This window comes from Anser anser, assembly GCF_964211835.1.
Source record: "Anser anser genome assembly, chromosome: 9".
Lineage (NCBI taxonomy): Eukaryota > Metazoa > Chordata > Aves > Anseriformes > Anatidae > Anser > Anser anser.
In genome coordinates, this window is record NC_139729.1 from 13337968 (window position 1) to 13363391 (window position 25424).

General features: G+C 45.4%; 1 protein-coding gene across 2 annotated transcripts; it reads right to left on the reverse strand.

Annotated features, from left to right (window-relative positions):
• Positions 1-2164: 2164 nt before the first annotated feature.
• On the reverse strand, positions 2165-22237 carry SENP2 (SUMO specific peptidase 2). Of its 2 annotated transcripts, XM_083847996.1 has the most exons (17): positions 22073-22237; positions 19340-19395; positions 17789-17922; positions 16842-16917; positions 16225-16303; positions 14911-15055; positions 13989-14092; positions 12042-12136; positions 10983-11040; positions 9249-9312; positions 8382-8531; positions 6840-6971; positions 6222-6425; positions 6003-6082; positions 4380-4464; positions 3549-3644; positions 2165-2879 (listed from the first exon to the last, which is right to left on the reverse strand). In XM_083847996.1, exons 1-17 carry the CDS (start codon positions 22192-22194, stop codon positions 2817-2819), a joined length of 1743 nt encoding a protein of 580 aa, XP_083704122.1. In that variant the 5' UTR covers positions 22195-22237; the 3' UTR covers positions 2165-2816. The 2 variants fall into 2 exon arrangements, with proteins under 2 accessions (XP_083704122.1, XP_083704123.1); XM_083847997.1 differs by lacking the exon at positions 2165-2879 and having other exon boundaries at positions 4326-4464.
• Between the last annotated feature and the right edge of the window lie 3187 nt (positions 22238-25424).

The following is a 25424-nucleotide window of genomic DNA, read 5'->3' on the forward strand; positions in this document are numbered from 1 at the left end:
TAATGCAAGGGCATGGAGGTGGGGGCTAAAGAGAATTAAATGACCTGACTCACACAGTAGTGAGGGAACGGGCTCCTTCCCTCCAGCTCAAAGTAGCTCCCTTGTCATACCTACGTGCTTTGTAAAGGTGCAGGGAACAAAAAGTTCCCCCCCTCCGCCTACAGTCTGGTGCTGCAGAAACACTCACCCAAAGCTGGTCGGTTCTAATGAGTGCTCTGTCCCCACGCCCCCAGCCCCAGACAGCCAGCAGCGAGGAACGACTGCTCCTGCCGTGACTGATGGGCTCTGGGGCAGACCCATGCTCACCAGTGCTGTAAAGGACGGGTTTGATCCAGACGCACTGTCTGAGCCCCCCCAGCCTCCTTCCTGTGAGTAAGGAGCACGTCAGCAGGCAGATGACGGCACCAGAAGCGCACGAAGCAGGACGCAAAGCAGCCCCCCTCTCCCTCCTCCCTGCCCAGGGAGCGCACAGCATTACTCACGCTGCAGCGCAGGCCTTCGGCGTGCTCCCGAGTCAGCACTGAAAGACTTAAGGGATGATTTCTCACCCTAGGATGTCCTCAGAACATCTTATAAGGGCATAAGGAACCAAACCACAGCTGAAGGTCCACATCCCATGGGATGACCTCACAGACAGAGGGGGCATTTAGTGGTACGCATACGGTTTTCTCCATGATCTCACAGAACGAGGCTTTCAACAGCCACAAACACACAGCTACTTCTAAGTGCCCAGCACAGTCAGCTCCTGATGAGGCTGACAGCACCCTTCAGGGGTGCTCTGCGGTTCTTACTGGGGACTGGGAATGCACCAGCTGCCTGCCCCTCCAGCACCACGCTGCTGCTTCCATCTAATGTCTGCGCCTCCTCTTCCTTAAGGAGCACGTACGAGGAGGACTTGGAAAGCACCCTTGTATCACACACTTCCACCACCAGTCTTTCTGCGGGGGTTGTTTTGTTGTTACTTTTTTTCCAAAGAAAATTTCTGCTTCCATACGCAGAAGACTACAGGGTCAGCCTCAAAATTATGTTTGCCACATGTCAGGAGCTGAAGCTAACACAAAAGGATACTTGAAGCATTCGGCTACTGGGCCCTAACGTTAATCAACAGCTGAAATCTTCCAAGTCCTCAGGGAATCCAGGGAGGATTAAATATCTCATGTAAGGACAAAACACAACAGATTGCCTTTGTAATAGTTGTCTCTTCAGAGGATCTCCTCTGATTTTGTGACGGATTAAGCTAATCAGTTTGAAAGCAAAGACTGATCCAGCTCCTGACCCACAACACAGATAAACCAACTTAGCAGCTCTCCCAGGAGAGCAGCTCCTCTGGCAAGTAGCAGCAGCGTGAAAGCTGAGCAAGGACAGAGGGGATGTCCCAGAAATCAGCATCTGCCCCGGAGCTGAGGAAACACCTCGTCACCAGCCAGGAATCACTTTACATTATGGTAACTGTGCCATCTAACGTTACAGAAACAATCTGACGTGGTTATTTATACCAGCGTTCAGACAAGTGGTTTGCATGCCAACCGCATGCCAGCCTTTCCTCTGCAATAGTAAACGGGGAACTGAAAGACCCCAAAACTTACTCCAGCCCTGGAGCGTAAGCTGGCGGGGGGGGGAACAAAAGAAAGGGCGAAATGACTTCGGCTCACCTAAACTAAACCTGGCGCAGCCTGGCTGCAAGAAGTCTGAGCAGAAGTCACCCAGCCACTTGACTCAGCAGGCATGTGGAGGCAGCACCAGCGGCAGAGGGGCGGTAAGGCTGTGACACGTGTCAGCACCACCACCCGTCTGGCAGGACCCATCCAGAACCCAGCACATCGGCACCAGCACCTGCTAAGCACCTTTCGTTCAGCAGCAGTGATCGGTAGTACTGTGTGGAGACACTTGTGTTAGCATTAAACAGATTCAGTACTGGACAGCCCATGTTGTGCACGGGCTGCTTTGTCTCACTGAGCTTACTGAGGTTGTGCTTGCTCATCTCACTGAATGACATTCTCACAGCCCCTTCAGGACTTCATGACCCTTGCTTAGAGGTTTTTGTGCTCTGATACTCATCCTGGATAGTGTCTTCCTCGTATAAGTAAGCAAAAACCACTCTGATACCTCAAACCTTTTTTCAGTTAGAAAAAAAAAAAAATCACTATTTCATTACCAAGTAGAGTTTCTTTCCAGAAAGGCTCTTTATATAAGTTACATATTTATTTTAATAAAGAAAAGAAATAAATACCTCTCTCTTCACATTAGGTAATTCCCCAGAGACAAAACAAAAACAAAACCACCCCAACTACAGGGGCTTCACTACGGATTTGTTACAAATCAAAAGATTGTAAATACTTTTTTTTTTCTATGGTCATCACAAATCCAGTTTTAGGAATCAAGTAGATCATAGATATTCCAGAAACAGAAGAAAGCTCTCCTTGAAGAAACAGTAGCTAAGCACATTGTCCTGCGGGAGTTCAGTTGGGCTAACCCAACTGTTACCACCGCACTCGAGAGTCCCATTTGTCCATAATGCGGCCACGTGTGCTGCAAGGTGTGAGCCCTCCGTCCCAACGACGGCGGTTCACAGCCTTTGTTCTTAACCGCTCCCCTGGCGAGGTCACAGCAAACTGTCTGACTTGCACCCAAGGTGCATTAGCTAATTTCAAAGAGAGTTACTGTCTCCAAAATCAAGAAAAAAAATAACCGCTACTTCATAGCCTAAAGAGGAAAATGTGTGCCTGCTGCCTTTTCAAATAAGGCATTACAAAAGTAATTAAAATAAGAGTTAGTCACCCCAAGGTGATCACAGTGTTACTCGAATAGTGCATGTCTCACAGCAGCTGCTGATGGATTATTTCCCACACCATCTTCCTCCGGAAGTAAGGCATGTGATTCTGAAAAGAAAAAAAAATCCATTAAATACAAAATCACAGTAGGAAAAGGCAGAGGATACGTATAAACACCCAGCTGATTCTTTCACGTGAAGTTCATTCACAGAATCATAAAGGTTGGAAAAGACCTCCAAAGATCATCTGGTCCAACCATTCACTGTCAACACAGCCACTTTGGGTACAACACGGGTCTAATCCACACAGCACCTAAGTGGGTACGAGACACAACAACCCAATAAAACCAGATTTACTTGGCTAAATAACAGCTTACAAGCTCTTTAACAAAAGACCGCTGCATCAGAAAATAACTACTACTTTAACTGGCCATGGGGCTAAACCCGTTTCTCCAAGAGATACAAAGGCCAGATGTTACAGGCCCATCGGCTGCGGTACCTTGCCCAGGAGGAATTTCATCAGTTTGGCTATGAAGCAGATACCAGGAGTAAGGAAGAAGAACACATCTCCACCCTGAAGTACACCAGAAGTAAGGAACGAGAACACACCTCCACCCTGCTGAGGCAGCTTTGAAGTTCCAGCCCTTGCACTACGCCCCCAAAATGGAGAAAGGTACAAAACCTCTGTCCCTGCCCCAGACACAATTAACAGATGTGCAACTTCCCCAGCTCTTCTATTTGTGCAAGAAGTCAGGAATCATTTATAACCTTTGCTCACCTGTGTGAAGGTCATCGGTTTGTCTCTGGAGATGTAATCTGCGTATTTGCATATAAAAACCCCGCAGTCGCTTCCATTCAATTGCTGAGGGATTTCCTAATGAACGCAAAGAAGGTGGAGAATTTTCTTCTATCTTAAAAGAAAAGCAACTTGGGGGTAGCACGCATTACCCAGCACTGCCAATGCGCTAACCAGACACGTGTGAACCTAAGGGCACTTACTCCTCCTGGACACAAGGAATATACCCAATTCACAACACATTACTCTCCTCTGCTTCCTTTTCCTGGATGTTATAATCCAAATTCTTGGCAGGCTGATAAGGAATAGCAGCAGTCCACCCTGCAAGGTGTCTCAAGGTTTGCACTGTGCCCAGCACAACGGTGTCTTGTCTCTTAAACTGAGTCTTTAGATACTGCTTTTTACTATTAATATATAGAGAAACATTACCTCAACCCTTTGCTTTGTCACATGTCAGAATTTGCACTCTAAAGGAAAATAATTATCTCAAATCTCAAGCCACTTTTAGAAGCCCGTGTTCTCTGACAACTGTTAAAGATTCTTAAATTTGACTTCTGAAAGAGAGGCAAAGCCAGATTCACTGTAACGTGGTAGACTAATTAAAATAGAATGTATTCAGCCATCAAGGAGAGGCACTGCCTAAAATTTCATCCCAGCCTGGCTTCCTGGTCCACTTGCAGCCTGAGATGATACCTGAAGAACATGAGATGCTTATGGCTGCTCTCTAAAGGCTTAGACTTATTAAGAAAGAGTTAAGACCTTCATGATGAGGAGTTACGGTTCACACTTCAAATCCAAGTAGTTCTCACATACATGCGACTCCATGCTGTGAAGAATCCATTCTGAAAATGATAGCTCCAGATTTCGTTTTTCCTGGCTTTCTTCTTGCAGGTACTGGCTGTTTGAAACAAAACAAAAACACTCTTCACCTCTGTATTTTAGACCAACAAAAGGAGATGGTGAAGGATCGCAGGAAGCTGGATGGCAGGACAATAAAACGTCAGAAGGTCTTCACTGCCCCGATATAAGACATTTGGAGGAAAAACCCAAATCTTAATCACACAGTGACAGACTGTGAGCTAACAGTTACTAGTCAGGAATGACACCAATGATTCCAAGAGACTTCCATGGAAGCATAAGCTTACTACTTAGTAGGGGTTTAAAAAAAAAAAAAAGCTAATTACGTGTTATCTCAAGTGAATAGAAAAAGCAAGCAAGGAATCTTAATTCCACAGTATGCCTAAACCCCACATGCTGGGTGCGCCTCTGGAAGAACAAATACAACTCTACTTAGCTAATACCTGAGGGCTGAGGAAGTTCCCAGGCCACCAGCTTCTGGAAGGAAAAAAGCCCTACTCTATACAGGCCTGTTCTTACACTTTCCCAGGCATCTGCTGTTATCTGCTGCTCAGGAGAGTACTGGACTAATGCAACACTTGGTTTGGCTCCATGAGCTGCTCTCCTACTCTCCATCGACAAGGCTGTTGGACTAAGGGGTTGTGCTGCTTCTGCACCAGTGGTAAAGACATCTAAGGATGCTGGCTTACACAACAGTTACAACCCAAATCTACACATATGAAGAACTGTGCCCACTACGTTTGAGACTTATGTCATGCCAGTACATCTGGAAATGCTTGCTACAAGACATCTGTCTTGAATGAGCATGTCAAAACGAGAACGTCAGAAATATGAGTAACACACAGTCAAGGCACGAGGGCAGTCTGCTGGGGTAAGCTGAAAGGAAATACAGTGGCTTTGTTTAAAACACCAAGCCAGAGCAGAAGAGGTATAAAAAATTTGAGAAGGAGCATGTCACACAGCTCACCACAGTAAAAAGGATGAACACTACAAGTGGAGGAAAAAAACATCCCAAGGCAAGAAAAAGAGTGAAACAGCTAAGCAATAAACAGTAAAAGTATTTATATTGTTGAACACAAGTAGGAGTGAATATGCCGTAGGACACTAACAGCACAGAGCTGCAGTAATTTGAAAGTTTGCAAAGAGTAGGGCTCAAGAGTGAGTTAAAAAGCTCTTGGAAGTCTGTAATGCCTCCCATGGACACTGCATTTCCTTTCAGTTTGTTAGGTGTTTCTGCAGTTCTTCCCACTCGTCAGTGTTACTAATTAGTAAAGCTGGGCCAAAGTCAGTACACTTGTGCAACAGGGCTATAACATATTTGATGGTGATCCTTTGTCCACACATTTACTGGGAAGCTGGCAGAACCCAGGCACCCAAGGCCCTGGATGGAGGGGGCGATGTGAGACTAGGTAAGTAACCGATGTCACAATTCAACTACAATTTGCAGCAAATCAATTGGTAAGATTTGTGTTCCTGACCTACAAAAAAGTTAAAATTTCCAGTCATGTTACAGATACAAAAACCTAAAAACCTTCTCAGAGTTTACAACATAAAAGCATTGACCGAGCAGTTACTTACAATAATGCTTCACAAATCTTGTCCCCGTTTTGTGCCACCGAGTCAAAGTACGTGATGGTCTTCCTTCTGACGTCTATGACCTGTTATTAAAAGGTCACTGTGAGACACAGCACGACCATGTGCTGCTGACAGAACAAAACCTAAATGACTTTTCTCGCTTTTTTCCCTTCCCTGTTTAATTCTTCAATTTAAAAAAAAAAAAAAGCTAGCTTGACTCACCACTAGTGCCCAGTGCACTGTCAAGTGAATGGGGACTATGATGAGGTCCTGCTTGAAGAGATCCACACCTCTGGTCCATCTTCTTACTGCTTTGTAGCCCCCAGAAATAAGTTTGGGATAGAAAAAAGTACTAAAAGCATAGACTGCTGGGTAGCCTTCTTTTTTATTTCTTTCCACCAGAAGATTCATGTAGAAATTAATGATCTATATGATAAAGAATAAACACAAGATGTAAAATAAGACACTGCTTTACCAAATGAAAAACACAGCACCGTTTTTGTGTTAGCCATCCTTAAGCACACAGCTCTCTGAGAAAACACAGCGTCAGCTTTCAGTTTTAATTCTGAGAATTTTGCACTTGACTTACCTCTGCAGTGTAACACCTACCACTCACTCCAATAACATAGACTAACTCCTGGAAACTGCAGAATACAAGAAATACAGGAGCTTCTAGAAACAGAGGACCCATAAATACCTAAAATAAGGACTCTACAGATATTTCTAAGCTCTACAGTGAGGGTCCTCAATGACTTTGAAAAGACGACTTCCGTACACAGTGAAGGGGTATTTTTACATATATACTGAACTAGAACATCACCGTGCTGCAGTTAGTTTTACCTCATCATTTAGCCAGTGAAGGTTCTTCAGTGTGTGGATGTCCTCACGGGTGACCTTCAGTTTGAAGGCACTGCTCATGATCTCGTCTGGCTTGCCTTTGCCAAACGCAGCAGTGACCTCTCTCTCCATGGCCTGAAACAAGCAGTTAAATGGGAAAGGACTTGTGAGCACACCAACCTGTGAGCAGCTTTCAGCTGAAATGAGGTCTATCAGGTAAGACTCAGGTGACATTCTATGGTTCTGTGACAAACCTACAATTCTATCCATTCTGTGATTCTATGACAGAGTAGCCCTTGACCTTGGTAACAGCAATAGTGTTTCAGAGCAGAGCATCAGTGGCTTAACCAGATTTTTGTTAAGTTAGCAATAGGACTGTATTTTTTTTTCTTGTTTCAGAGTCCTGACTTCGAGCTTTAGAGTCTGGATTTGCTTCTGTTTGTTTTCACAAAGGAAGCTGGTATAAAACTATACCAGTTTGGCTAGCAAATTCAGAAAAACAGGTGAAAGACAGCAGTACAGCAAACGCCTTTCCCGCATGATGCTGCGGCCTTTGCAACGCTGGGGTTTAAGCCAACTACAGCAGGCATACTCCATACCTACGCTGGTAAGTCAGGAGCCTAAAAGAACTTGCAGGTGGGGAGCTTCAAAGGGAACTGAGGTAACTACGCTGGAGTCCTGCAATGAGTCTCGGTTGTGCATATAATTGGCTGTAGCATGGATATTTCCAACTAAGTCTGCTTAACGGATGCAAATAAACCGCTAGGCTTGTTAGTATGAAGATCTCTGATCTGCATCTCCTTGGTTGAATCAGGGCTAGCGAAGTGAAAAAAAAAAACCAAAACCAAAAACAAATTTTGCCTCATACTGAGCATCATTCTGTACAGCTTGTAAACTCTAGATTTGCTAGCCCTTTCCTAGTCATTTGTCAACTGGCCAAAAAGGAGGTGCTCATTTAGATCAGCAGAACCACAACTCCAAAGAACAAAAGCAGCCAAAATTCATTGAAGTAGGGGAACTGGAACAACCATGACCTGATAAACAGGGTTAACTCCTGTGCACTGTTATACAGTGTGCTGACGCGGCCAGTGTGGGATCCTGAGGACACACACTAGATGCTTAGGTCCCTCACAAGCAATGCAACACTCTGGATCAGCAACAGCACACTCTTATTGCTGTGGTATGACAGGTTCGGAGGCAGAGCCAATGCAACTGTTACAAATCAGGTTAGCAAACAGATGCACATTCAGCACTGCTCTAGAAGACTGTTCTTAAACCTGGACCAATTTTTGTCCTGATCACAGAAGTCCCATGAACCCTTATGTTAACACAACCAAAGGAATGTGTGGACCACATTAAAGCCTTAAAACCAGCTTTACTGCTGACCCTTGCTCTGTGAGGTCACAGCTTCAGACACTCAGTAATTGGTTAAATCTAAGTTCTTAAGACTACAAAAACAGCTCAAGAACCACTTGTAAAAAAAATGGAGTTACTTGTTTATGTTTCACAGCTTTCTGCTTTGAACAAGACTGACAGGAAAGGTACCTCAGTGAGCGGAGAAAAGTGTTCTACTCTTTTTTCTGATCTTGGGAATTTCTTTTCTTCCACATCAAGGGCAGATGGCCTTCTGGACAAAACAGGTGCCAAACGCAATCGAAATGACACCTCTTCTGAGATTTCAGCTCCACGCTGCCTCTGTTAGAAAAAAGGAAGTCAAGCAAGCATGAAAGCACGAATTTGTTTGCTAGGGAGTAAGGCAGAATGCCTTGCTCATGTATAAAACTGAAGGGTATTTCGTACACGCATCCAACCAGGAAACTCCAAAGTTACTTTTTACGGATGACTGCATTCAAACCGTGCACCAACATAATGCTACACCCAAAATTAAATTGGGGCAAGAGAGCCAGAAAGTTAGTTTGGCTTGAACTAGCATTAAGAAGCTCAGCAAAACCTCTATGTGTAGGTATCAAGTTGAGACTGAGATTAGTATTTCTTACTTTCATCGTTAAAGTTTTATTTGCAGTCTCAGTCCTGACCAGAGACTAAAGCCAAAGAGATGCAACTCCAATCTCACAGAACAGGAGAAGACTAAAGGTACTGCAGTCCAGCACTGTAGGTCAACCAAGTTTGTGCGCTAATGGTTTTGAAGCTTTAACCGACAGATAAAAGGGGAAGAATAAAAACAGTATAGTGTGGTATGCTCCTAATAGCCCAGAAACAAAATTAGTGGCAGCAGAAAACCCTTTGTTATAGCACCATTCATAAAATCATGTTCCTGCTTTCCCTGGGAAAAACAACTTGGATGAATACATTACTCACTCAATAATATATGTAAGGAAAGAGTGCAAAAACTTCGGATTGCAAATAGCCATATTTTCTTAAAAAGTGAAATAATGAATAACACAAGCTTACCCCTGAACTGGCTTGTTTCACTGGTCTTCCCTGTTCATGAGAATTTTCTGCTGGTGTGTAGTATCTGCAAGAAGGAGAGACAGAAAGAGAGAAGCAGGTTGTATCAGTATGGTGCCACGTAATTCTTAAGAATCCATCTTCTGGTTAAGGAATGCTTTTTCAAGGCTGATTCAGACTAGAGCCTCACTAATATATATGAACATGAGATGACATTGCCACAGCTTCCAGCAATGTTCTCTTGTAGCAGGAGTGGGAGCTTCTCAAACTTTCTTCCATTGACATGTGCAAGACTCCTTTTGCTTACCAGCTCTGTTATTTGGAAAACAGGGAAGCAACCAGCACCTCCTCTATAAAGGGCTTTGTGTTCTACTGATGATCGATACTGCAAGCTAGGTGTTACTCTGCAAGGTATAACATGAACGTCTGCAACTACACTTGCAGCCAAATATAGTTAGCTTACTGAAACTAAGACCAGCACACTGAATTAAGAACGGGACAGCTAAAATTTTTTTACTTGCCTTTCATGCACTAGTCATGAGAGTGACTATCCCCATTTGGAGAGGATTATCATTAAAATAACGCAGACTCTGAGAAGCAAGCAAATACACAGACATGAGAGTTGTCCACGTGTGTCCCTTCTTCGAAAACAAGAATTTACACTGTCACCATAGATCTCCTTGTTCGGGGGGGAGACCTACAACAGACTCTGATGGTATCCCCCACTCACTGTGCTTTAAAGACATTCAAACCATCATGGTAAGAGTAGATATCACAAGCCCTGCTCAATGACTTCAGTTAGTAGCTATATCTGCAAAAAAGGCAGGAAAACATTCCCTTTATTTGAACCCATCAAGCTCTATCAGTTATTTTATTTCCTTCTCTCCCTCCTTGAGCTTAAAGGAACCACAGACAACTTAAGCACTGGAACAGGGCTGCCCAGCTAAATATATCGTTAGGGGTTAAAGCAGGGAGAAGAACAGGGACAGAACAAGCTACAGAATTACCACAACTAAATCTTTCTGCTCCCATCTACACTTTGTCCCCTCTTGTTTAAGGGAAGGTCACTGCAAAAAGGCATGTGCCACACAAATCAGACTGCCATAAAAAACCTCTCCCACTTGGTGTACTTATTGCAACCAATACCACGTTTCCTTCAACAACACAAAGCCATCTGAACTCGTACTGTTGCCAGCTCAGATGGTTAATGCAGAAGTCCCCTGGTCAAAGTCCCTCCCAAGCAGGTGGATAACCCAACTGCATGCTTCCTTTTTAGTCTCATATTCAAACCAAAGGCATCCTGCACGTCACAAAAACTGCCTCAGTCCCACCAGGCTTTACAAGTTCTCATTCTCATGCATTTTAGGACCCTAGTTTCAAAGTGGACAAAATGAAATGGCAGTTCATTAATGGTTTGGCAGAAAGGAACACACAAGTGAAAACTGATTCCTTGCAAAGAAAAGGACAACTTGGTACTGCCACCACTGTCACAGATAGCTTGCTTGCCACAGCAAAGGACTCGGTGTGCACAGCAAACACCACACCAGCACAACCCCTGCTTGTCACACAGCGAGGCTGTAGCTGAGATGCAACTGGCTTGCAAGCAATTCCAGAGCCACAAGGTAGCTACTCCCGTTCCACACTGAGACGATAAATATGATTTTTCTCCTTCTGGCCACTACCAGAGGATGACACAGATACGCACACAGCAAAACCAAGCAAGAACCGCAACTCTACCTGATTATATCGCTTCTTGGAGACCAGTGTGTGCTGCAGCTGTCTGCACGTTTGTTGTCTGCACAGAAAAACAGTAACAGAAAGACAAGAAGTCAGCTTTTAATTACAAACAGATGAACATGGCTATCAGTTCATGAGTGATAAGACAAAGCCTCTAATAATGACCACATGGTTATGAAGTTTAAACTCTGGCAAACAGGCCTGCTCAATATCATGAGCAAGTGTATGAGAATAGAAGCAAGGGATTTGCTAAGTTTTATGTCCTGGGCTGCACCCTTTACTAAATGAGTGTTGTTTTTGTTTGTTTGTTATTTTCTTTATCTTATTTTTGAAAAAAACTCAGAAGCATAGCTTGTCATTTTTCACCCCAAAACAAGCTTTCCCCAAATTCTAGCACCTGCTCAGAAAAAATTTCACAACTCATATGACTGCATAATGAAGTCAGATATGTAAAAAGGAGGACTGATGAAATACTACTTAAGTAATGAACATGAAAAAATTAACTGGAACAAAATTAAACATATACACATTAAAACACAGTATTATAACACACTGCTGGTATACAAGAAAATAGCCTGTCAGCAAACTAGTTTCACCAGCCCATTCTGCAGGAGATAACTAAGGTCACCTTCACTATCTTCAGCAAGCTGAAGGTATGGTCAGATACTACAAACTTCCCATGCCTAGTGCAGTTACTTCTGCAGCCACGAACATCCCTAGTACAGTAATGGCTTTGAAGTACAATTTTAAACCTTTTCCACTTACAAAGCCATTTCAGCCAATAACTACCCATGGTTTTGTTCCTGCTTTCCCATGCCTTTTCTTTTCTCTTCCTTTCCAGAGACAGCTCGTTTCATTCTAAGAACCGATGTAAGCTGTAGTAGCATAAACACGCTGTCTGATTTAGATTTCCTTACACACAGACACAGCTTAACAATACACCAGCACTGACAACTCTTCTTAATGTAGACTATGCCTTTGAGACCTAAGGAAACACCCTATTTTGATTCGAAATCTAGCTGCAAAACAGAATAGATATGAATCACGGGGGATACTCACTGGTTCTTAGTGTCATATATTGACAGACATCTCCACGTTTTTGTTCTTCCAGGTGACTTGCAGCCATCACTGGTTCCTTGGAGTAAGCCTGAACGCTTTGGTACAGCAGAAAATACCAGAGAAGAATCAGAATGTCTGTATAGTATCAGTACACACCAATTCACCAGAAAGTATAAAGTTTATTCATACATAACTGTCTACACTAGAGTTGGAGACCATAGGTAAAGCAATAGAAACTTTTTTAGGTACAATTAGTCTGTTTAATCCATTAACAGGGTCATCCCGTCTCTTGCGTTAGTTTTACAACAAAACCTCAGTGGTATTTTCACTAAGAGGCAGTTTACATTCAAAATCTTGGCTATTTTCAACTCATACATACTGGAGACATGGGAGTCACATTTTCTGCCAATTAAGAATTTCAAGAGAGACTAGTAAGTCACAACAATCAACTCCTTTACCTCTTCACCAGCAAACAAGGAGCTTTACTTTAAAAAAAATAAATCTTTACACAGTGTACAAACATCTGGGTTAACCCGAGGAGGCTACTGTATTTTACAGGACAAGACAGCATTCGTTTTAACAGTCCTTGACCAACTCTGTTCAATCTATTTAATAAAGATTATGTTCACACTGTGAATAGTGTCCACAACATATATTTCTGGGACATTTTACTTAGGATCTGCTCTACTTGGACCTCAGGGACTACATGCTCTTTAGCAGCTGGAGCACACAAGATGCACTCTGGAGGAATGCTCTCTGATTTAGCATCACCTGAAAGGAATCTGCTTCACATCCTTCAGGTCTGCTCTGACATATGAGCCAAACCACAATAATCAATGATCAGGAGATTAGATGCCAAAAGCAGAATCTTGATCCACCCTAAAAAGGTACTGATGGCGCACCTAGAATTATACAAAATACTGATTTCCATATTGTTTTCATGCACCAGAATGTTTAAACAGGCCATGCTGTTCTGATCTCAAGTCTTGCGTTTAGGTGTCTTCTAGCTGTGAACAACCAGAGATTGGGATTTTTCTAAGCTTCAGTAACAATCTAGATTTCAATGTATTAAAAAAAAGTGCAAGAAAACATGGCATTTCCTACTGTCTTTCTGTGTAGAAAGGCACAATGGAATTTTAGCACCCTTTTCGCATCAGCATTTTACAATTAGTCCCTCTCTGCACAGCTTTGAAGTGTAGCTATTCCACTAAGATAATGGCTTCTATTATCTTCGTGTTTTTCCTGGTGTGGTTGATTTTATGCAACCTCTTGGTACAGTTACAGACACATCAAGCATACTCATCGTTGGTATATATGAATCAGAATTACACGCAAGTTCCCTCTTGCAGGTTGCTTTAAGAACAGGCGTTCCATACACAAGACTAAGATTTTGTCACTTTAGTGTACTGCAAAGAGAAAACTTCCTATAATTTGTACGAGAAGCACTGGGGGAGGTGGGAAGGAGCAGAGAAAGACCTAGCATTCCCTGTGTTTAGGTTACATTTCACATTCTCAGATAAAATAGGTCTACTGACCAAGGAAGAAGTCAACAATTGTGAATGAGAAGAAGACAAATTCTTTTTAATGGTGTTACAAAATAACCACTCCTGTGGATTTTTACCCTAAGTTACACTGCCAGCACTAGAACTAGGTACTACCTTTCTTAACAGAAATAGAAGGAAGGGGTATCAGAAGAGAAACAAACCCCTAACAACTAAGGAATCTTCACCTTCAGAATATGCCTTCACAGAATATTCATGCTTCGCTGGGGGGAGGTGAAGGCCGGGATGGAAGAGCGTGTCGTGGTCTTTTCAAAATTACTTTACTCCAGTACCTGCTCTGGGACAATCTCCACAACCCTAAGCGTGATTTTCTCCTCCACTTCCCCACGTACAAAAGCTACAACATTACCACCAAAAAGTTAATATTTATTTTTCCTATAATTACTTGCAGAAGCTTGTCGGCTGTGAGACAGAGCGGCTTCTAGGATATTTTTCCTTTACTAGTTTCAAGAGCTGCTTGTATTTCTCCTTTTCGCCTCTCAGAACATCCTAGCAGAATAGAGGGGAAAAAAAAAAATGAGATCAGAACCCCATATGAAGCAAATACTTGTAATCTGAATTTAGTGCAGACTGCACAGGTTGTTCTCATAATACTGGCACAGAATTCAAGTTTATTTTAGCAGGAATTTCTACACCTTCATTTTTTTTCCTATCGTGCGATAAGAACTTGCATCCCACTACAATCTCAAAATTCCTTCTGCAACTGTTTCCTCAAATGTGGGCCTCTTCTCTCTAGCTGTGGTCTGCACTTCTTGCATAAGAATTCAGGCTAATAGGCATTCCTGTCAATATACATAATGACTGTGTGCTATGAGTCTCCACAGTATCTTAATCATATTCCACCACTTGTCATGGCCTGCTTCTCCAGTAGTTCAGTTTAAGATCTTCTCCTGTGTAATCTAGGTTCATCACGTATTTTCCAATAGTTGCTTCAGATATTGGAAGAAAAGGACAGGGAAGGACCTCTTTGTCCTTCAAGGAAGAATTATCAGCAAGTGTGTGGGTTTTTTTGCCTACATCATCCTTATAAAGCTGCTATGCAAAGACAGCAGTTGAGCCGGGTTAAGGAGAAATAGTACAACAACTCTGCAACAATGATATGCTAAGTGACAGGGCAGTACTTCCACTTACAAGACTTGATACGCAGAAAAGCAAATAAAACATCACGCACTGCTTTTCAGAAGCATTCCTTCATTAACTATATCCACTGTAGTGAATGTTACAAACTGTCACTTCAGTGTGGTCATAGTTTTGCTGTCACTACTGAGTTGTGTTATTTCAAAAGACACCTTTCTCACGCAACGCACCTCTTCCACAGTACAGAAAGGCCTCCCCATTTTGCCGACTTCTGAAGTTGCAGACTCTGGCGTAGTGTGCTCCTTAATGGGTGGCCTGAGTGTTACGGTGTCTTCTGGAGTAGGTTTGATGTGGTGGTTGCCATTCCTGCTTGTGCTAAAAATACCAATGGCAAAAGAAACAGCATCAAGAGAATATTCAGATAAGCACCTCTGATTCAAGCTCCACCACCAACTGTTTTGTAAGCACATGCATTGATGATGATGGAGACAGACATGAAATGTTTATTACTTTCAGATGGAGACCTGCTGTCTTCAACCACTTAATGGGAAAGTATGGAGAAGTAAAATAGAAAGTCAGAACAACTGCTTTGAATACACACTGCTGTTCGATCTGCACTCAGATGCAGCACAAGTGCTGCGCCCATTCTCAGGGTCATTTCCAAGGCAGTCCAAGCCCTGAGTCAACACAGAAGACTCGAGAACCACACAGGCGTGTTAAACATACCATCAACCTTCAACTCTTCCAAAAGCTAGCACACTGGCATAGAAGTGTAGCTGCTTTCCTCACAGAATTGTTCTGGTCATCAGGGACTTCTGGAGATCATCTCATCCACCTCCCCACTCAAGCAGAGGCAACCCAAAGCAGGTTGCCCAAGACCGTGCCCAGCTGGGTTTTGAGCGTGTCCAAGGACGGAGACTCCACTGCCTCTCTGGGCATCCTGTGCCGGTGCTCAGTCACCCTCACGGTGACTTAAGGTGCTTCCTTATGTTCAGATGGAATTTCCTGCTTTTCAGTTTGCGCCCACTGCCACCTGTCAGTGGGCAACACTGAGAAAAGCCCGGCTCGCTCCTCTTCATTCCCTCCCATCAGATGTTTACGCACACTGATGAGATTCCTCTGAACCTTCTCCAGGCTGCATGTTCCCTGCTCCCTACACCTCTCCTCATATGCTTCACTCCCTTCATCACCTCTGCTGGACTTGCTACCTTAAGCCCACGTCTTTCTTATGCTGGAGAGCCCAGACCTGGACACAGCACTCCAGGTATGGCCTCACCAGGGCAGTGCAGAGAAGAAAGATCATCTCCCTTTGCTTTTTTTGATTTAAACCTTTTTTGATTTAAAAAGGTTAAAAATTGGTTGGGGAAAAAAAGCTAATGGAGACCTCCCTACAGTACAGCAGCTTGGAGTTCCAGAATAGCTTGGAAAACTATTACTACATGGACAAAAAGATAGAAGTGTTTGACAACACCCAGAAAGTTCAACAACGAAAATGAAAGACAGCAAGTCTTTAAGTGATGTCAAAGAAACTGAAGGATTTTTACCTCAAACACGGAATTGTCTTATGAGAAAGGGATAGTGTTTCATTATTCAAGCAAGCGTTGGTTCCACAAGGCATTTTATCTATAAGGAGAGCACAAGTTAACGACGTAACTATAAAAAAAAAAGTGAAGTTTTATCAGTTTACAGTGAAGAACTTCAACACTTTTTTTTCATTTTTCTCTCTTGCATCATAACGTTACTTGCATTATGTTACTTTATTAACAATAATCTCAGATTTCCATCTTCACAGCTACAGAAATTTGTGCACACAAACTACTGTTAGCCTAAACCTGAAATAAAAAAGGGTTATTGGGATCTACCACCTAAAAATTAGTGTTTTAAACAATTTATTTCTGGCAAGCTAACGGTGGCCATGTCAGAAGTAGAGAACTGCATCCCAGGCAGCTCTTGAACTAACGCTGAGATGACAAGTCAAATGTCTGGCCCTAAACCAGAAGCAATGCAAGGATACAGGGAAGAAGCAAAGCTCATACTCAAGTATTCCTAATGGTACCTAGATATTGTGCCTGTTACCTGTACATAAGCCTTGGGCTGAGTCACAGAGTACACACACAATGTAGGATGAAAAAGAAATGAGTTGGTAACCTGATGGCCTTACCAATCTGTAGCATTTCTACTTCTAGCGCAGAACTTGCTGGTCTTTTAGACAAAAGGTCAGACGAAGTGGACTGAGTCTTAAATAAAAACACAAAAGTATCACAGTGAGTATAACTTGAATACAAATCCAAGCAAACACAATGTTCCTGAAATTTAGGCAGCTCCGTTATGACTCAGGGATCACGATATGCTGGTTCAGATTGCAGCAGAATGCAAATATTTGCAGGATCTCTGACAAGCATGCTGATTTTTAATACTCGAACTCATATACGCAGCGATTAAAACAACATGAGCCTAACATAGAGTTCTCCTCAGTCAGCTCCTAACCATTCTGAAAAACAATAGTCTAGCCCTTAAAAAATACATTTTGTAAAAGTATGAGTTAATGACTCTCTCAAGAACAAATAGGTAGAACATGACAGCTTCCTATTCCTCTCTTACCCTAGTGGGGCAGTAAGAAAGGTAACACCGCACCTTTGAACCAAACGACGGAGTGCAGCTGTTAACGAGTCACTGTTACAGAACCTGTGTCCTACGGGACTCCTCTCATGGATAATGAATTTAGCAGAATGATGTTAACCTGGACCAACTATATAGTTTTTCTTGCAAGGTGATGTATTTTGATTCCCTAACTACAAGCTTGAGAAAAAGAGTAACAGCTTGCAAACATACAGACTATGGATTTGAACAACCATGAAATAGCTGGGAGACAGCAAAAGTGTAGCTCCCCGGTTCCAAGTGCTAGAAAAGAGCCTGCCGACTTGAATAAGGCAAAACCAGCACACAAGAGCAAGAGCTGCCTTCTATAAATGGAAAAGAAGGACCTACTGCTTTACAGGCTCAGGGCAGGCCCAGCTTCAAGATGCATCAGGCAGAGCAGCTCCTTCCTTTCATCTCACACAGATTCACCCAGGATCATAACTACCTACTTTCAAATTCTGTTCTAACCTCTTCTGTGGGCTCTGGGATTGGAGCTGCATTGCTGACTGAAGCTTTCCAGTGTTCGTTTGTTGCCTCAGCTGGCAACTTCGCCACAGCAGAAACTTCTTCAACTTTCTCTGTAGGCTCAGAGATGGCGCAACCTAAAAAACAAAGACAGGCCATATAAGAACACAACTGAAAAGGGAGATCAGGTTTTCGCGTGAACAGAAATCCTTAATGACACCTACCGCAGCAGAACCCATTTCTAGTTACACGCTTTTCTGCCAGCAGAGCTGGTGGTGAGTTTTGTAATAGGTGGCTCAACAGGCAGCTCTGCAGAGCTGAGCTCAGCGACTAACCTGCAGCTCTGCCAGCCAGGTCTACCAGAACACCCTGCTTTTGGGAGCACTCCCTTTTTCCAGAGAAGCAGCACAGGGTGCAATTTCTCTCCCTCACCCCCTCCACGCATGCATGTAGCATTGCGGTTTATTACGTGTTGCTCTTGACTACTGGAGAGAAGCTGTTTGCTGAGGTCTAGAAACCAAACTTAGCAAAGGCTCTTTGGTATTACAGAAGCAGAGACACGCAACCCCTCAGCCAGTACTTCCAAAGGTTAACAAGCCAGGGCTGCCTAACAGGGGGCTGTGTTAGAGAGTAAATGGTACCAGAAAAGCATGCCACCTGTTCAGCAGCCCCTACCATTAAATGAGGGGCAGCACTGCCGGCCAAGCAGTGAGTAGGAAGCCCCACGCCTCCCCATAAAGTGTATGCTAGATGTCCCACAACCTAAGGAGCATCTATTTCTCCCTCTTTTATCTGACTGAAAAAGGGAAGCTTTGATCTCAAATCGTGACCCAAGCAGCTGGCATCGAGGTAACGAAGTGGCTGCATGCAGCTGTGTAATTTTACCCATAAAATCTGCAGAGGGGGTGTCCAAGAAAGTCTCACTGAAGCGAGCACTTCTCTGTCCCCGCTGTCCTCTCCCATGCCAACCCTCTGCTCCGTCTTCCTCCTTCCTTACTCAGCTCTCATTTATCTTTTAAACATTCACGTGCCAAACTTTTCAGATTCAGACTGAACTGACTTCTGGTTTCAGTTCAACTTTTTTCTTTTTTTTTTTTTCCCCCGAACTCACATCACTCAGAAATACCATTTTTCTCTGCCTGCGCCAGTTTAGAGTTACCTTCCTTCACAGCCCAGATCCTAAGTGGTTTCTCGGAAGAAACACGGATATTCTGAGCTGACAGAGGTACAGCATCACAAATCCAGGCAGGAGGGGGCACGCAGCTTCAAGGCAAAATGCCCTCTGCTGATGTGGATGGGCTCACAGCCAAAGAGACCTGGGGTATCTCCTGCTGGCAGCAGAAGTCCTGTACCCTGCCACGATCAGCACAGATAACATCACGGCCCCACGACACACCCTCAGGCCACTGGCTGCACAGATGGTCGCAACCAAGAGAACGGCTTGAGAAGTCACAGTTTCAGAAGTCACACTGAAGTACAAAAGCCAGAGTTTTCTAAGGTACATGAAACCTAAGAAAAATCAGGCGTATTAATTACTTCGGTAATGTGCAATACCTGATTTTTGCTTTTTTGGTCGAGTCTGGTCAGGATCTTCCAGAGGTGGCAGAGTGCTGAGGAAAAAACACGCAGAACAGTGTTTTGCAAGTACAGATGAGCTTCTGAGAGACTGAGTTCCCTTCGCAGGGCCCACGCTTCCAAAATTTGTTTTCATATCCCAAAACTCTCCCCTCCGAGCATCTCTGGGATCATCTCAGACAGGAGAACACGCAGCTGCTGCTACCGCAGCACCTCTCACCAACGCCCCCCACTGCTCCCACTCAGCAGAGCACTCACAGAAAGTTAATCCTCCCCCTACAGCGCATTAGGCCTCTTTCTCACATTCAGTTCATGTTTTCTGTCCGTCACTAGCAACAAAAAATTCTTAAGTTAATATGTAAAGCTTATTACATATATTACATATCCTCTTTCCTCAAGGAAAGCAACATGCCAACGATTACTAAGCCATCTGAGTGCACTACACTGAGCTGCAGAGAAAGAAAAGTTTAATTAGGACAGGAAATAAAAGGTGGAAAAGCAACTCGTGAACACCCACATAAATAACTTACTGCTAAATCAGTGCTCGTGAACTAGTTCTTTAAATCATTCTTAGCTGCACCCTTCCTTACTAAGCGTTAGTTAAAGTATTATATCAGTTGATACAAAGATAAAGTCTAGCTGCCCTTTTTTTTTTTTTTTTTTTAAACTTTGGGAACAGATAGCAAAGGTTGTGTCTTTTTCTTTTTTTTTTTTCCTTCTTTGATTCCAAAAACACCCTGACACACGGCGAGGGTTCTTTGAAAGATGCTGTGGTCCTTCTCAAATAAAAGAATTTCTTTTCAACTGTTATGCTCCCAAACCCTGCTGATTGCATCACTTCTGGACTGTTTTCCTTCTGCAGCAGGAGCACAAAAATGAGTTCTTATCCTTAACTGCACCTTTCGTACAATACAGACGGTATTTGTCATTGCTATGCTACTAAACTCAGGAAGAAAATATAGCGGGGTAGGTGTTAAATGCAAAGCATTCCTATAAAAATACATTCTTACTCAGCATATTTAATATTCCAGAAGGTAAAACTGAAGAAAGCAAAAATATTTGTCTTCCTGTTCAGTTTTTCTCAAGAACTAACTTTCATTCTGAGCTGGTCTTCAGTGAAATCTTTCCAGCATCAGTCCTCTGCAGAGACAAAGCACAATCCCACCTCCTCACGGCTACCTTCTGAGACAATCACAGGTTAGACACCTTACTATGCTGACAGTTACTGGTTTCAAATGGAAGCGCATCTTTCTCCAGTTTTAGAAGAGCACCCAGCACCCACGAGAGTGGTTTTGTCCTGTTTCCTTTACCAAACACATGGATGCTTAGAATTAGTTTGAGCACATGGAAAAAGGAATTCTCTGATGGTGATTCAGAAGGTTGGGAAATCGCTGATGTCCTGAAGTAGGAAAGGCCAGGGAACACGAACGGGCAAAAGATAGGAGGAGCAAGGGGGAAAAAAAAGGCAGATCTATGCTCAGCTACCTGCCTGCAACAGGACCGCACAACCCACGAGGAGGTTACGCTGTGTCACCACACCAGAGGCTTTGCCAAGGGCCTGGGGGAAACAGGTGAGTACAGAGGGTGTTGAGCAACATCTGAAACAGGCTGAAAGAGTGGGCCAGAAAGCAGAAGTCATTTGAGCCTGCTCTCCACGTAAAGATGCACTCATGTCCTTCTCCATGCCCTGGAGGTGACAGCACCCACCCGTGCCCACTGTTTTTCTCACCTCCTTGGCGACTACAGGGAAAGAAATAAGCTATCGGAAACCCTCGGCACCTCTGCATACCCCCACGTACACTCGGGCTCTGCTCTGTGCAAAACCTCCTCCTGCACCAGTGTCCAGGACAGCTCGCTGCAGCGTATAATTTAAAGTTGTAAAAATTCAGCTTTTCACAGGTTGACTCCCAAAAATTCGCACGCTGTACTTCGGCGATGCACTGTAAGAGCAGTTAATTTTCAACGACTCTCCCCATAGGTTTCACCACCCGTACCCATAATTTTTCATCTTTTTACTGCGGGGTAACACCGAGGGGCAGCAATAACGGAGAAGGCGGCTTCGGTGTTAACTCCCCGCTTTCTCTGCCGTTTCGGCTGCGAATGGTGGAGCTCGAGGGTTTGGGACTTGTCCGCTAAGCCTGTCACACCGAGCTTCCAGCTGGACGCGCTGCCCTGGTTGTAACAGAGCGCACCTGCCCGGCCCAGGGCTGGGGCTTGGCTTCCCGCAGAGAGCCTCGCACGCGGGAGCTGGGAACACCCTTGGCGTTTTAGCGAGTATCTCAGGGAACGCACACCTTTTGCGTTTCAGCGAATATTTCAGGGAAGGCTTTTGCCTTTTAGCGAACACCTCTGCCTTTCGGGGAGCACCTGAGGGAGCACCTCCGCCTTTCGGCGCACACCTCAGAGTCGCAGCCCTGCTTTCCGCCGGACAGCTTCCGCAGCCACCCGACGCCGGCTCACTCGCGTTCCGCCCCGCTTTCCGTCCCTCACCGTCCCCAGCCGCCCCCACGTCCCGTCCCGTCCCGTCCCGTCCCGTCCCCCCTCAGCAGGGGCTGGGCACAGCCGCGGGACCCGCACGACCCCCGCGGGTCCTTTTGCTGCCCCCCCCCCCCCCCCCCAGCCTCCCCGCACGCAGCCCGCCCTCCTCCCCCCACACCCCCGCAGCCCGGGCCCGCGGCCCGGCCGAGGAGGGCCCGCTCCGACCGCGCTGACCTGCGGAGCAGCCTCTTGCGAGGCGGCGGCGGGGCAAGGGCCGCGGCCGGGGCCGGGGGCGGCGCGGGGCGGCGGGCGGCGGCGAGGAGGGCGCCGAGGGCCGCCAGCAGCCATTGGTACATAGGCCCCGGCCGCCGGCGGCGGAACTGCGCGCATGCGCGGGGCCGCCCTCGGGCGCCGCGAGGGCACAAAATGGCGGGCGGCCGCCGGCGGGAAGGGGTCTGAGCCCTCCGCGCCTTGTGGCAGGGGCAGCTGCCTGTCGGGCCCGGCTGGCCGGGAGGGGCTCCTCACAGCCGCTACGGGCTGAAAAAAGTGTTTCGGGGGTGGCGCTGCACCCCCTGCCTCCTCTCCGGGAAGGCGAGCCCCGGGCTTGCCAAGCCCTGCCCCGCTGGAGCAACGCAGGTCTGGTGCCCGCTGTCCCGCGGCTCCCGACGTGTCCCGACAGCAATTCACAGAATCATCTAGGTTGGAAGAGACCTCCAAGATCACCGAGTCCAACCTCTGACCTAACGCTAACAAGTCCCCCACTAAACCATATCACTAAGCTCTAAATCTAAACATCTTTTAAAGACCTCCAGGGATGGCGACTCAACCACTTCCCTGGGCAGCCCATTCCAATGCCTAACAACCCTTTCGGTAAAGAAGTTCTTCCTAATATCCACCCTAAACTTCCCCTGGTGCAACTTTAGCCCATTTCCCCTCTGTGGTGGAAATCTCTGCGTTTGGACTTGTTTCTTGTGTGAAGAGGGCTTCTCCGGTCTGGTGGGAGCAGGGTGAGGTTCTCCTTTGGGACATTGCTCAGCACCTCACAGCGGTCTCATTTCGGGTTAATAGAGGGCTTGCCTAACACAGGTGCCCACTCAAGAGGCTGTTGGGTTTATTTCCAGTTTCACAAAACAGGTGATGTGGGCAGAAACAGGCTCTTGCCCACCTGTAATTCCGGGAAGGTGAGCTGCTAGTGCTTGACCTTTAGAGCCATCAATTAGTTACAGGCTTTTTTTTTCTTCACACCGGACAAGGGCTGATGTGGTGCTGCCTATTTATTACAAAACATCTTTGCCCCAAAATGACCGCTGGCTGTTGAGAGGTCAGTGTTGCAAGGAGAATGGAGCTGCAGGGCAAGCTGGGGCCGATCAAGTGCCCAGGGCAGGGTTGGCACTTCTGTGGGATGTGCTTTCCCTGCCTGCAGGGAGTCGGAGGGATGGCAGAGCCTTGTTTTAATTAAAACGACCTTCTTCGTTACTCCAGGAACCTAATTGCTGCTCCGCTTCTATTTCAGGGCTCTGGCCAAAGGAGGTGGCAGGGACCTGGGCACCGAGCTGGGATGTGGCAGCAGGTAGCGAGGACACAGGCAAGCGTACGGGCAGGATGGGGAGGGCACCAGGCGGCGTGCAGCAGGCTCGGGCAGGGTGGTCGGAGAGGCAGCCTGGCCCGGCAGAGGGCACGGCAGCACTGCGCAGAGCCTGAGGCTGGGAAATGCTGCTTTGGCCGCTTTTCCTTCCTCCCAGCCCTCATGTTTTAGCTGAATCCTGCAACAGAGAGCTGGAGGGGGCGCAGGGAGCTTGTTTGCATTCCTGCGGCAGGAAAGGTGCGAGGTTTTTCTCAGCTTAACTCTGCGCCTGCCGTTACTGTGCACAGCCAAATGTGCAGGTAGAAGGCATGGGCACTGAAGCCATGAGACAACACGCTGCAAACTAGGAGTCTTGTGAAGGGAGAAGGATGAGGAAGGGGCCTTCCCTGCCCCACTGGCAGACATAGGGCTCGCACGGCTTGTCCTGCATCCCTTGCAGGTGCTGTGCTAGGAGCAGGGATGGCGCTGAGGCTTCTCTCCTGTCCTGGGATCCCTACCATGCAGGCGTGAGGTCCTGGCATAGGTGAACATCCATGGGAAGCTAGACCCGGCCTCGGGGCTGCAGGATTCCTCCAGAAGGCATGGTTACCCCTGCTGCCATTTCCACCCCCTCTGCTGTTTTACCTCTGCAGGATAATGCTTAGTGTCCAGAAAAACATGGGGAATCTTCTCAGGAATTCTGTTTGCTATTTTAAGCAAGCTTCTCTGTGCCTCCTGATATCACCACTTCCTCATCCTCACCAGAATAATGCAAGGACAATGATTTTAATCCTTCACAAAATGTCAGCATTAATGGCTTTGAGTGTGCTGGAAAAGTGCCTGTCAATAACTGCGGGGTTGGTGTGACTGTGGGACTCATCCAACCTCCAAATAAACCTGCACAGCCTGAAGGTTTTGTCCCAGACATAGGAGGACAGTTAATGTGGAGTTTCATGTTGTAATTCTTTTTTACCTGGTGTTTGGTAGAAAGATCATCACGATCTCTAAAACATGAATAAACAAATAGAATCTCATTAAATTAACGCCACCAGACAGCAATCTTTCTTCTTGGAGTTGGGTGTCTAGTTGCACCTTGCATAAAATACACTTGTCTTCTTCCCTCTCACACGTGGCAAACTTTTCTTTCTTCCCTATATTTTTTCAATACTGAACTTTGCAAGCTAGCCAAACTGTGTGAATGTTGAGAAGGAGTACACAGGGGCTACACACAGGAGTACACACAGATGTGGCTTCCAAAGGACTTTTATCAGCCAGGTTTGTGAGTTCAGCGTACAGTTGTGGCTGTCCTGAGCCACTGAGTGCCGCCCCTACCTTCACCAGGACCCGGCAGACTTTCTTCTCCGCATTTGATGGAAGCAGGTGCCCTCCCTCTGGGCATTCTTGCATCTGCAGGTTTCTATTTCATACCAGCTCTCCTGCCTTCTTTTCATTTGGAAGCCTTTCCATGTCCTGCCTCCCTCAACTGCTCTCTGATTCTCGTCCATGTTTTGTTTTTCCAAATAAAACAATAGCTAGATTGCAAGAGGTCATATATCATAACACATGCAGTTTCTTTACAGGTCAGTTCTACATTGGTTGCATTTCTCAATCCCTGTAATTTAAGCTGATGGTTAACTTCATGACTTAATTCTTTACAATGCCTGTGAGCTTCTTGCTCAGTACATTGGTGTGTAATGACTCAGAATTATGGCATTTGATGCATGTACATCCAGAATCCTGTTACTGGCCATTTAAATACCCAGGGGTTACTCGTGTCCCATCTCTGATCCCGGTAGCAAATGCATGTAATTCCAGAATCCAGGCTCATCAGTTGTGTGTTACCCAAAGTCCCTACCTTTGAGCAGCATCAGCGTGGAAGCAATGTAGTTCATGGATCTGGCTGCTAAAGCAGCGTGTTTCAAACTAGTATGATAACAGAGTAATTCCACTGAATGGTTAATTTGGGGGATAGAGGAATGAATAGTAATTTTAGGTATATGCCTAATTTTAGCTATATAAAGC

Excerpts from the sequence above, each read along its gene's own strand:
- SENP2 (XM_083847996.1), bottom strand. The coding sequence starts at position 22,194 with ATGTACCAATGGCTGCTGGCGGCCCTCGGCGCCCTCCTCGCCGCCGCC. Across the intron at positions 11,041-12,041 it reads ATATATGACACTAAGAACCA|ACAACAAACGTGCAGACAGC; the intron begins GTGAGTATCCCC and ends TTTTCTGTGCAG. Across the intron at positions 6,426-6,839 it reads TTCACTGGCTAAATGATGAG|ATCATTAATTTCTACATGAA; the intron begins GTAAAACTAACT and ends TTTATCATATAG.